The sequence below is a fragment of the Canis lupus genome, chromosome 2 (assembly GCF_048164855.1).
Source record: "Canis lupus baileyi chromosome 2, mCanLup2.hap1, whole genome shotgun sequence".
Taxonomy (NCBI): Eukaryota; Metazoa; Chordata; class Mammalia; order Carnivora; family Canidae; genus Canis; species Canis lupus.
Genome location: NC_132839.1, coordinates 15,135,586 through 15,149,025, shown reverse-complemented (window position 1 = coordinate 15,149,025; position 13,440 = coordinate 15,135,586). Strand labels below are relative to the sequence as shown.

The 13,440-nt window shown below is 35.2% G+C and overlaps 1 protein-coding gene and 1 pseudogene across 11 annotated transcripts in view; one reads left to right on the top strand and one right to left on the bottom strand.

Moving 5' to 3' along the window:
- SKIC3 (SKI3 subunit of superkiller complex) overlaps positions 1 to 13,440 on the bottom strand; it is an 80,065-nt gene that overhangs the window by 58,284 nt on the left and 8,341 nt on the right. For all 11 annotated transcript variants that reach the window (XM_072790815.1, XM_072790824.1, XM_072790812.1 and 8 more), the window contains 8 exons: positions 12,605 to 12,775; positions 11,097 to 11,187; positions 7,268 to 7,411; positions 5,892 to 5,983; positions 5,375 to 5,450; positions 4,695 to 4,835; positions 2,438 to 2,536; positions 2,227 to 2,335 (listed from right to left, as the gene is read on the bottom strand). In XM_072790815.1, the coding sequence (XP_072646916.1) occupies positions 2,227 to 2,335; positions 2,438 to 2,536; positions 4,695 to 4,835; positions 5,375 to 5,450; positions 5,892 to 5,983; positions 7,268 to 7,411; positions 11,097 to 11,186 (751 nt within the window). In that variant the 5' untranslated portion in view covers position 11,187; positions 12,605 to 12,775. The remainder of the gene's footprint in view (positions 1 to 2,226; positions 2,336 to 2,437; positions 2,537 to 4,694; positions 4,836 to 5,374; positions 5,451 to 5,891; positions 5,984 to 7,267; positions 7,412 to 11,096; positions 11,188 to 12,604; positions 12,776 to 13,440) is intronic.
- On the top strand, positions 9,114 to 9,978 carry LOC140609863 (peptidyl-prolyl cis-trans isomerase FKBP1A pseudogene; annotated as a pseudogene).

The window sequence follows — 13,440 nt, the reverse complement described above, 5'->3', positions numbered from 1 at the left end:
AGTCTCTTACTATGTCTCATCCTCCTTGACCTCAATGCAAAGGTCATAATATTAACTAGCCCTCTCTTCTTGAATCTCTCCTCCCAGGCAACACCAATGCAAAGCTTCTACTCCTCTAAACTACCAATACCTCTGCATGCTTCCTCCTGCTCTCCCTTGAATGCAGTCAGCCAAATCCCCGGGTTACTTCTTTTAATACCTACTAACCACTTCTTCCTATTCTTTTCCTGTCATTAAAATCTAAGTTCCGATTCAATCACTTTGGTTAGAAAAGATAACCCTAAATAAAAACTTCCTAATCATAAAGTTTGTTGCCCAATTTGTCAATACAGTTCTCCTTTCTGAAATGTTTTCTTTGTCTCCTCTGTATTGCTTCACATCCACAACCTTCCCATCAGATCTTTCTGCTTCTTTGTTTTCTAATTTTCTCCTTCCCTCCCTTTCCCTTCAAGCTAGCCAGCACACCCTAGACACAGTTTTCAGCTTTTTGTTCTTTAGTCACCCTCTAAAGTCATCCACTCCATTTCACTGACCTACATGCAAGGGATTTCCAAACCTTATGTCTACCTTTAGTACTGATCTCTCATGTGCAAGCCAGATGGGCATTTCCCTTTGAATGTCCTCTAACCTCTCCTCTCCACAACTCAACTTTCTTAGGGACGATCATTCCACAATAGGCCAACTTTTCAAGAAAGGTAAAATTAAAATTATTTTCTCTTTCCCTTTATCTCTGAACAAATCTCTTGGGTTTTTTTTTTTTTCCAATTCTTCTCTTACTTTCACTTTCTATTGCCACTATCAAAGTCCCAGTTCATTCATTCCCAAGATCATTTAGTCTACTCGATCTTAGTCTATTTTCTATATAATCTATCTTGCATACCATATTAATTTGACTTTATACTTCACAAACTGATTCACTACAACATTTAGTATTTCTTCTCTCACATTAGTAAAAAGTGCTCTTGCAAGTCAATCTCTGACTCAGTTAAAGTACAGGGGATCTAGTTACTTCTTACTTGGGGGGAAGGAGAGAGAACAAAAAATTCAATATTTAAGGTAACAGTTCTGAATTTTAATTCAGACACCAGAGGGTAGGAAAGTAGTAGAAGGAAGAGAAAGTTAAAGTGAGGAAGGCCAATACAGATGGCAATACTTTCCCAATAGGCATTTTCCCTCAGTTACCTCTAGCATAAGTTTTCAATAATTTTTCTATTATGAAACCTGTGATGGTACTTCACATACAAAGCATTCCCATGTGCATACTCAATTAGCAACAAAATGAAAACAACTAAAATGGTAAAGCTCTGCAAACTTTATAATCCCTAACACATTGGTGCTGGCACTGTTATTTCTATTTCAGTGACTCATTTCTGTAAACTGTGTTCATCAGCTGAATACACGCATGGATAGGAGTGACGGTCAAATTATGCAAAAATCTATTCAGCACAGATACTGACAAAAAAAGGACAGAGGCTGGTGTGAAAACCAATTGGGTCAACCTGCTGTAAACTGACTCAACACCAGCCCTGGGCACAAGACATCCGCAGGCACAAGTTCTAGCAACTCCCAGCAAGCTGGGTGTCATTAGTTCTCTCTCCTCCACCACAAGAAAGGACACAAAGAAGAGCACGAGGCATAAGCTAAGAAATACTCTTTAACTTGAATCTCCTCTATTTCATTAAAAAAGGAGATCATCACAAACTTCATTACTTTACAGTATTATAGCATCTGTAACCATGCACTTGTGACACGCTGACCATGACATCAACGCTGAGAACATACAACATTCATAGCCCTATGCAATATAGTCCAACCTACTCAATTAAAATCTATCTTATTCTTTCCACTAGAACAAATAAAACTATTTTACTGTTCCTAAAAATTGCAACCCAGCCCCGATATCTGTTCATGCCATCTAGAGTACCTTTCACTTCCTCCCATTTATCTAATTTCTATGGAAAATTTAAGACTCTCTTCAATTCCCACCTTCCAAAAGACTTCATTGAATTCAATAATTCCTAACTCCACTGTATCACTATACTTTCCTACATGTGTTGGTCTCTTCACATGCACAAAGATAATACACTACACTTCCTTTTACATCCAGAAATATTCAAACAATACCTTACACAAGGTAAGCTCTGAAATAATTTTTGATTGATAGCAACATCACTCCCATATGTTCATACATTTCTAAAACACACAATATAATATGGAAGAAATTACCTGATTCAATTAAATGCAAACAAAGCACTTCTAATGGATATTGTATGGTGGGATAGATGTTTATCATTCCTTCACAGGCCTTCTTCAACCTAGCAGTCTCATGAGGAAACTTGAAAATATAAAAGTAAAATAAACTAAGTAAAATATACTTATGAACACTTTCCTAATTAGAATATAAAAGTCACATTAGAGATTTTTTAAATCAACTTACTTTGGATAAACAGTGAATAAAATGTCTATAAAGTACTTGGTGATCTTCACTAGGAATCTTATCTGATAAGTCCAGTGCATTCTCAAAAGCCGTTAAAAGCTGAAACAAAAAAAAAAGATCTCATCTGTAGCATACTGAAAATGACAAATGTAATAAATAGTTGAACGTATAAGACTTAGAATATACCACCTCAACTAAGTAACTACAAATGTATTTATTTTATTGTTTCATATTTTACTATACTATATATTATCTGGCCCTGACAATTTCAATGAGGAAGAAAATGTCTATGCAAGTTTTGGAATAATCTAACTCCAACTGGCTAGGAGACTGAACTGAACTAATGAGAAATAACTATAAATTAGCATCATGAAGTTAAGAAAATATTTTTGTAAGTCAACTGGAGAGATATAGTCTTATTTATATATCAGTGTGACTACTACTCCTCAGATCATTTTTAAAACACCTCTATTGAAATCACCAGCATGTTCTTTGGAACATTTTCAATGGTAGCAAATCTTCAATCTTAAAAAAATAAATTTGTTAAGTTATACTTTTAAAAAAGAAAACCAGAAATATGACTAAAGTATAATAAAATCACTTCTTATCCAGTATTACTAAATGACATTGAAGAAAATTCCAAAAGAAGCTTCCTAATTATGTTTTGAACAAGAACAGCAATACTAGAACCCAGTCCAAGCACTTTAAAGGATACCATTTATTTAGTTGCTTAAATTCTACCTTTTTTTTAAACAAATTTCCATGACATTATTTTTTTTATTTTTATTTTTTAAAGTTGGCTGGAACGCCCAATGGGACTTGAACTCATGATCCTGATGTCAAGACCTTAGCCCTACATTTAAATTCCTGGGTCATCCAGGGGCTCCATGACTTTAAAATGAAAACTCATAATACAGTTCACTATCTCCAAATTTCTATGTGAAATATGGTAGAAAGTCTACATAAATAAGGAAAATTTAACTCCTCTGATAAAGCCAGATTTTGCAAAAAAGGAAGTCTAAAATGCGGTTTATCATAAGAGGTTTCAAAAAATAGTAATGAAATTAACCCATCTAGAAAACAGGTGATATTTTTTTCTGAACACAAAGAAAGCAAAATTATCATTAGAATTCAAGATGAAAATAATCCCACCCCCAATATCCTCTTATCCTATTTTTAACAGTTAAAAATAAATTCTTAAAATGACAAGCATAATTAGTTCTCTTTCATGAAGGAGATAGTACACATAATTTTTTTGAGATTTGACTTATTTTGGTATTTGGTATATGTTTGATATTCTAGTAACCCATACTTTTTCAAGGAAAATAATGAACTCATAATATGAAGATATGACTTAAGAGAAGTTTGCAAATCACCTAATTTTGCCACTGCTCAATTTTTTTCTCACAACTAAATCTATACACAGATAAACCAACACACAAACAAATGCAAATCATATTCTTCTACTTTTATCTCCAGCATTTAGGACACTGCTTGACATATATAGGAGATTCTATAAAATAAATATTTTCTGAAAAAAGGAATTGAGTGAATGAATGAACATATGAAGAAATGAACTTCCCATCCTATATACAGTCTATAATTGCTTACATTTAAAAAGTCCATTCAATTTTAAAAGTATACACTGAAAGGCCATTTACTATATAATAAGAAATTAAGTTTACTTTTAAACTTACAAATATAAAAGTAGAATGGAGATATTTTTCAGTTACAGTTCAAAATCAATTGATTATTTTAGGCTTTTTAAAAATTATTTTTAATTACTTAAGAATCTATACACTAAAATGGAATATTTCTAGATATAAGTACCCTAAGTAAATACTTTAAACAAAATACTTTGAGTTGCTAAACCTCAAAGTAATTTAGTACTCTTACTTCATAAGGAAAGTAAGTATAACTTTTTAGAAATTACAGCAGTTTTGTAAAAAACAATTTCAGTTTCTTTTTCACAGTGATTAAATAATTGATTTACAGTGGATTCTTATGAACAGAAGGAAGTAAGTTGTGATACTCTGAATACCAATTCCACTCTGTCCAGATTTAGTATCAGACTATAGGCCAATAATTCTGACTGAATCAGCAAGAACCCCTATGAATTTAAAATTGAACACTTATAAAATATCATTTTTGACATAACAGTACTTTTCTATATTACACCATTATGTTTCCATTTGCTAAATTCAATTAAATGATCAAATTCCATGATATAAACTGTAGGGAATAAACAAGTCAATACCAATTGCTGGGTCTCATTATTCTGATCCTCAGTACTCTCAGCCAGCAACTGAGTCAATTTCCTCCATAGCTGCTGAAGCTCTTGGTTGTCTGCACCTTCCTCCTGCCGTGTCTTTATCAATTTGTGCCATGTTCGGGCCACCTATCAAGAAGAAGATCTTAATGATTTTTTTTATCTTAAATATCAAAAATGCCAATTAAAAAAAATAGAATCTACAAATAAAATATTTTCCATCTGTTAATACATAAAAAATAGCAACAGCATAAAACTTCTGTTATGAACTCCACAGGAAATGAAGTGACTGGGCAAATCCACACACCTCTAATATTAGAAGTACAACAAAGATATCAGAGTGGAAACAGGAATAATGACTATATGCCCCAATCCTCATAACTTACAGCATCAGCTACAGATGCAGCACAAATGTGCCACTAAGTTCTACAGATGATGCTTTTACTTCTTTATTTATCCCTGCCCAGTTTCAAAAGGTTTGGAAATTAGAATAACTAAAACTCGAATTTTAATTTAGTTTCAAAACAGTATAATTTATAATATCTCTCTAGATTCTTTTAATATCATACTACATATTAGTTTTTTAAATTTTTCCTAAAGCTGAAAGTTTTTTTCTAATAATGGTTTTATTAAAAGAAGTCTACTAACCCACCAAATCATTAACCAACCTCTACGTGTTTCTTTTCTTGGTAATATAGGTCCACAAGTTTCTTACAGACATCGCACCACTTCTGTTTGTCAACACTTAGAATAAAAAATTAACAAAAAAAAAAAAAAAAAAAAAAAAAAGGATTTTGAATCTGATTAATGAAAACAACCAAGGGCTTAAGATACTAAAATTAAAATATCCCAATAATACTACTGTCAGGTACTACTTTAAATTAGAACATATCCTCTTTCATACCACAGGAAAATTTTATAAAACGAGCCTCTCATTAAAAAAGAAAAGCTTTAAGAAATAATATCTTCCATTATCTTAACTGAAAATTATATCAAAGTTCCCAAATTAGTCAATCATCTAATAGTGTTTTGATTCTGTTTCAATCACAATCAAAGATTCTATAACAACAGTATAAAAATGCTTCTCAATTCCCAGTAAATGTCTGGAGTACTTCTATGCAAGTTTTAATCAGTTTATTCTAATTAAAGCTTAAAGACACTTGCCCTTCCCCCCAAAATGATTACCTTTCATAAAGATCCAAGAGCTTCTGGTAAACACCAGGTAAGTCATCCTTAGCATTTATGTGATTACATTTCTCATACAAGCTTGCTAACCCCTAAAATAGGAAACAGTAGAGATTATTCTTTCAAAACGTCTAATGCTCTCACATTCATTTTGCTAAATACAGTGACGATCTATAAAGATTATTTATGATAAAGAAAATTATAATTTACAAATAAAATAATATGGGATTCACCTCCAAGTAATTAGGGGTGGGAGAAAGTAGATGACAGTATAGATGAAAAAACGCTGGCCACGTGTGGATTTTTATGGAAGCTAGGTAACAGCCAGAGGAGCTCATTATACTATTCTCTTTATTTCTGAAAATATATTTGAAATGGGGCATCTAGGTGGCTCAGTCACTTAAGTGTCCGACTTTTGATTTTAGCTCAGGGCATTGGGATTGGGCACTGTGTCAGGCTCCGTGCTCAGCAGGGAGTCAGCTTGAGGATTCTCTCTTTTCCCCAAGTCCCTCCTCTGCTTGTGCATGCATACCTGTACTCTCTGTCTCAGATAAATAAATCTTTTTAAAAAGCTTTGAAAATATATTTGAAGTGTTTCACAACAAAAAATATTTTGTAATGATCACATAATCTTAACTCTTAAGACATTACTATATGACACTACTTTTATATAGTCAAGGAAAAAAAAAAACAAGTAATTTGTGGAAACTGTCATCATTGCTTCAAACAAAGATCAGGTATCTTCAATCAATCAATACATAAAAAAAGCAGGCATCTAAGTGTGTGACCAGATACCCCCACTCATGTCCCTGTTCACTTAAATGTGAGATAAACAGGTTCATGTTCTCCCCAGCCTAATACCTGTTAATCAGTTTCTAAAGTATGACTGAGATATTAAACAGTCTTATTAAATATGAAAACACTGGAGAACCAACAAAAAACATGAAGACCATTAAATAAGAAAAAAGAATTTTACTTGTACTCAAATATACAGAATTGCAAATTTTTTATATTTAACTTTTAGAAAACATATTAATATACATTTCTTTTCCTGAAACAAGCATAAATAATATTCTTGATATATCTTTCATATGTACACATAATTAAATTAGAGATTTATATAATCATATTTCAATTCCAATCCTCACCTTTGGAAATAATCCATTGGGTTGGATGTCAAAATAATGTTAAATAGCATCTTTGGCATCCTTTTTGTTTTAAATTAATGTTCAGGTTTAGAAGACCAATAGATTTAAAATTTTTTTCTTCTGTGGGATAAATAACGGTTTAAATGTTTTTTTAAAGCTGTTACCTATATTTTTAAAAATGGGATGAAAAATTCTTTACCATAACATAGCAAAAAAAATTCTACATACCTGCCAAGCCAGTAATTGGTCTGGCTCTAGTTCAGCAGCTTTCTTATAGGCACCCTGGGCCTGATCAGGTTGTTCTAACTCGGCTGCAGCAACACCAATAAAAACCCAGGCATTATAGTTATTTTTCTCTTGTTTTAACACGGTCTGATTAAGAAAAATTAAAAGAGCAGATCATTAAATTTTAGAAGCTAATGGATGAACAATAACTAAAAGATTGCCTACTTGAATGTCAGGAAAACTGGGTCTGCCACTACTTGGGCAATCTTAAGAACGCCACTTAACCTCTCTGGTCTTCAGTTTTTTTCAAGGAGAGAAGGAGTTGGGACCGGCTCAGTAATTGTAAGGAGTCTAAAATATGCAACATATTTTTAAAAGCTGCCCAGGTAATCTTGATGCCTCCATCAAATGCCTCCCCGTGCTCCTTGAAAATATGATGTATAAAAAGAAGACTAAGACTTTTTTTTTTTTTTAAGACTATTCATACTACCCATTCATCCTGCCTGCCTCCACTCCACACTGCCACTGGTCAAGTCATAAAACTGATTTCCATATCGTTTCACCCTAACCAACTCTCACATTTTCCTTCACTATGATAACATTTCCCACTATTTGAGAGATTTTTCAGCGAAATAATAAGGTAGGAAAGTACACTGACCCCAATGTGACTATACCAAATATGCTTGAAATAAACAGTGGCAAAGAATTTTTAAATACCACCTGTCAACGAGAATAAAAATTATATGTAGAGCTACGGCTTTCAGAAATAGCTTTCAGCTATTTGCTAAGGTAAGAGTTTGAAACAGAAAACAAAGATGTGCTAGTGACAGAAAACAAAACTAGGAGCTAAAATGAAATTAGCTCTTAAGATTTTACATATTCTAGGGAAAATAAGAATATTTCCATCAGTTGAGACAGTCAGATTATTATATTTCTTTCTATGCATCCACATGATTCTTCTAGCAATCTGTCATCAACCTATAGCACAAAAATTAACAATGAGGTAACCACCAAAGCTGACAATTCTTTAACCTCTAATATGTCCAATTAGTTGACCCTTCTTATTCCATTATCACCTCACTTCTCAATTCTCATCCCTCTTTTCCCAACTTAGTGTCCACTGACCCAACAGTTGTCATCTCTCCCTTGCAAACATCCTCAATTCCTTGGACTATCTTCCCCATCATCTTTCTCAACATCCATACTTGAACCCCAGCACACTCATTTCTAAGCTTGAGAAGCTGAACATGGAGGGGGAAACAATGTAACTCAGTTCAGTGATTACACTTCAATAACATGGAACTTCAAATGGACATTCATTAGGGCTTGACAATCCTTTCAATCCTTACTAGTAAGTTTGTTTTCCCAATAAATAACAACTACCCCATACCTTCTTTCATCTCAAACCTCTTATACAAGCCTTCTTCCACTCTCAGCTTATACTTCACTAAGAAAATAGAAGATATCAGAGAGGGACATTCATCTCTTCCTACCCTCAAATCTACAAATCTGACAGTACATAGATTTACATCTATCATCCCCTCTGCTAAGATGGAAAAAGTATCAAAGATCTCCCTCTCAAGCTCAGGATCCCATCCTCTCTCATCTTCTCCAGGACTTCACTCCTACCATTTCCCTCTCTCTTCTGCACATTCAATCTCTTTCTCTGGACAGGTACATTCCCCCCAGCACCATACAGAGGAGCTTTAGAATCCTAAGTCTCCCATTCACAAAAAATAGAATTACAGGCAGGCGAGGCGAGGCGCCGAGGGCCGAGGCAGAGCCCGGGCTGAGCCGCCAGGTCCGCCGTCGGTCCACGCCGCCCGCCACCGCCCGCCGCTGCCCGCCGCCGCCGCCGCCATGGGAGTGCAGGTGGAGATCATCTCCCCCAGAGACAGACGCCCCTTCCCAAAGCGCGGTCAGACCTGTGTGGTGCACTACACGGGGATGCTTGAAGATGGAAAGAAATTTGATTCCTCCCGGGACAGAAACAAGCCCTTTAAGTTTATGCTAGGCAAGCAGGAGGTGATCTGAGGCTGGGAAGAAGGGGTTGCCCAGATGAGTGTGGGTCAGAGAGCCAAACTATCTCCCCAGACTACGCCTATGGTGCTACTGGGCACCCAGGCATCATCCCACCAAATGCCACTCTCGTCTTTGACGTGGAGCTTCTGAAACTGGAATGACAGGAATGGCTTCCTCCCTGAGCTCCCCATTCTTGGATGTGCCATGGAGGGATGTGGCGCCTCCAGACGCGCACACGCGAGTCCGTATGGAGCTTTTCTTGATATTCCACTACACTCTTTGTATAAACATTGACCCCGACTGAATGTGTTCTGTCACCCAGCTTTGCTCTTTCCCTTTCTCCTCATGTGTGTGTTGACCTAAACTATATGCCATAAACCTCAAGTTACTCATTTGATTTCGTTTTCATTTTAGGGTGAAGGTTCAGTTTCAGTCTTTTGGATCTAGGTTTCCACTTAAGTATTAGTCAAGTATTAACAGCACAAGTCATGGGTTAACTTTAGAATAGGAATTGATGTTGGGGGGTGGTTACAAGAATCTTTATTTTATTTTTTTTTCGGATGAAATGTTTATCTATTATATATTAAACATTCTTGCTGCTGCGCTGCAAAGCCATAGCAGATTTGAGGCACTGTTGAGGGCCGAAGTAACTCTCCCAGTTGAGAGATGTCCTTGGGTTGAATTAAAGCCTTACCTGAGGGACACCTGGGTGGCTCAGCGGTTAAGCATCTACTTTCAGCTCAGGTCATGATCTTGGGGTCCTGGGATCAAATCCCACATTAGGTTCCCCACACGGAGCCTGCTTCTCCCTCAGCCTGTGTCTCTACCTCTCTCTGTGTGTCTCTCATGAATAAATAAATAAAAATCTTTAAAAAAATAAAGCCCTACCTGAAACTGAAGTGGGGAGGGGGAGAGCCTCTGCCTCCACTACCCCTTCCCTGCTCCCCTCCCCCCCATAAACCCTCTGCCTTTTGGAAGCAGATTGTTCTCACTGCGATATTGGACACTACATGTATCTGTTCCTAGGCCAGCAGGGACTTCTGAAGCCTTCTTCATGGCCTGGCTCTTTGTTTTGTTTTGTTTTGTTTTTTTTCCATCCTGTGGCTTTTCTAACGGATATTCAGGACTTTTGTAATCTCATAGCTATTTGAGCTCCACTTTCCAAATTTTAAGAACTTTAATTGAAAGTTTAAATTGAAGGTGCTGTTTGTAGACACATAACACCCGATGAAAGCCCAGCCATCATGACAAACCCTTGAGTGTTGTCTTGAGAAAATGATGCTGGTCATCACAGCTTCAGCATCTCCTGGTTTTTGATGTTCGGCTCCCCCAGCTGATCTCAGAGTTTCCTGGCTTTTCCTCCTCCCCCTCTCACCCCTTTGCTGTCCTGTGTAGTGATTTGGTGAGAGAAATTATTGCTGCCTACCCCCCACCCCCACCTGCCCGCACTACGTATGAGTTTCAAGTTTTATTATTGCAATAAAAGTGCTTTATGCTGGCTTTTCTCAAAAAAAAAAAAAAAAATAGAATTACAGTATCAACATGCCATTAAAGAATGAAAACTTTATGATACAGCAATGTTCCATATTAACCCATCAAAACATACCTATGAGATACTCTGGTTTTAAGAATGTGACTTTGAGCATGGTCAAAGTAATTTATCTTCGCACACCACTCTAATGGTCTACTAAACAATCTAACCAGTTTTGCTATGTTTAGGAAATAAATAATACACATATTACAAATCCATAATGCTTATAAATAGGTAACATACTTCTACCATGGAATAAAAAAAATATATGTCAGTTACCTTACAATGTTTCAAAGCTTCTTTGTATTCTTTGTTTCTGATAGCATCTCTAGCACTTTTTAGAGCAGTCTTTACTTCCTTGCTGGACATTCTGTGGAAATAAAAAGCCTGAGTGAACCTACAATACCTACCTAATTATAAAAGTTTCAACAAACTTAATTAACTATCTGAAAACACTCATGTAATTCCTTTTATCTGGAACATTCTTTCCAATCTAAAGTCCCTATAGCACTGTCCCTCACCTCTTCAGATTTTTACTCAAATGTTACTTGCTCAGTGAAACTTTGGCTGGCTACATTACATAAAATTTCAACTCTTCTTCCCCCTCCCTCCACACCCAACTACACAATATTCACTTAACTCCCTCCCTAACATTTAGTGTCTCATACACTACAGATTTTACTTATTTTATTATCTGTTCACTAAACCTACCAAAATGTGTCATGTAGGTGGGGATTTTTGTCTGTGGTTTTTACATACTGCTGTGTTATCAGCACCTAGCTAACAAATTGCATACATTAATAAATATTTGTTGAAATTTTAGCTATATTTGAGTTATACTCATTCTTTGAATAGTAGGCTAAAACTAGGATGATCTAATGGCCAGGACCCAAAACACATATCAATCTCAACCTAATTCCACACTAAGATTTAGTAGAATAAGCTCAAATCACAAAGTAGAAACACTAACACAACTTAATTTCAGTAACTATGATGTAAGAGTGTAAGAAACCATTTTGTTTTATGCTAGTTTCTATAAAATATAAATCAAGATACTAACTTTCTTCACAGTAAGGGTTACTGTCAAGTTATAGCAATATAATATTCTTTGAAGAGAAATAAATGCAATAGTCACATTTAAATGAAGGTGATGAATATGCTAGAGTATTATGCACTAATTTCAACCATAAAAAGATATTTCAATTGGGAGACAAAGTATTTCTTCAATTTATAAGCTACGTTAATTTAATTTTAAATAAACTAACATATCTTAAGATTTTACAACTTATTCTGATTTACCAGTAGAAAAGTCAAATTCAATCACAATTCAATGCTGAAAAAAAGAAATTTATATTTTTTGACAACTCCACTGAACTGTAATCTCATCAGGAAACAAAGCTGGGTAAATATTAATCCATTACAGACTACAGATGTTCACAGCAGCAAAATGAACCAAGAAGATGGCTTGCTGACATGGTATACTGATGTCCTTTACACCCAGAGAGGCTGAGGTACAAGTGCAGATCAAAGAAGTTTAAGAAAGAATGAAATTAAAACAAAAACAAAAAACCCAAGCCTTTGGACTTAAAGAATGTTAGATTCAAAACAATACAAAAATTTAAAATAATAATAATAATAATACAAAAATTAACATATAAAATAAATTTATCCGCAGCTATACCAGATTCCTTAAATAGGCAGAAAAATAACTTTTTGCCTATTTACATTAGTTATGCAATTAAAGCTGCATAGTTCATATACTCTTATTTTAGAAACTGTTCTCTTACCTGAAATTATCTTGGTAAAAATTTACCTTGGTAAAAAAGGTACCAACTTCAGGATTTTTTGGTATTTTTTGAAGCCTACAAACTTTGACTGGAACAGGCAACAAATTTCAATGCTGATTTCACATTAAATCTTCTCACATCAAAGTTATCTTGGGCAGATAAATCCACAGACTAAAAAGAAGAGCAATCAATGATGATAATTACTAATTTGGACCAATAGAAAAGGTTAAGAAAAGACATCCAAGGGGAAAAAATTAAGTCAAAAAAAGAACAAAAACAGTATCAAGATAAGACCACGCAAAACAAACAGAAAAAAAATCAATTTTGTGAGGAAAAAGATCACCATCTCTTCTATCACCCAGCATTTAAGTGGAAGCACATTCAAACAAGCCAGATCAGCCAACACTAACCCTACATGCAACCCCAAGCCATGCACTACATACGACATAATAGAAATAGGAAATGCTCCTGCTCTGAAGAATATAACCTAAACCAAATGTAAGACATAGGAGTCATTGGAGAACCGAACACTGAACTAAGGATGAGTACAACTGCAAGAGGAGTTCAAAGAAGGAAAGAAGTGTGGTGTGAATGAAGGGATACCAGAAGAAGACAGGATTTTAAGAATGGAGGGAAGAAGGAAAATTGCTCCAGTCAGAAGCAATTGCATTGGCCAAGTCAGAGAAATAGGAATGAACGTGGCATGTGTAGGACACAATGAAAAACTGAGCTCCGTGGAGCAGATGGGACTTGCTGAAGAACAGAAGAAAATGAGGCTCAATGGATAAAGTAGAACACTAGACTACAAAACGCTTTAAAAGTCAGACAGATGGACA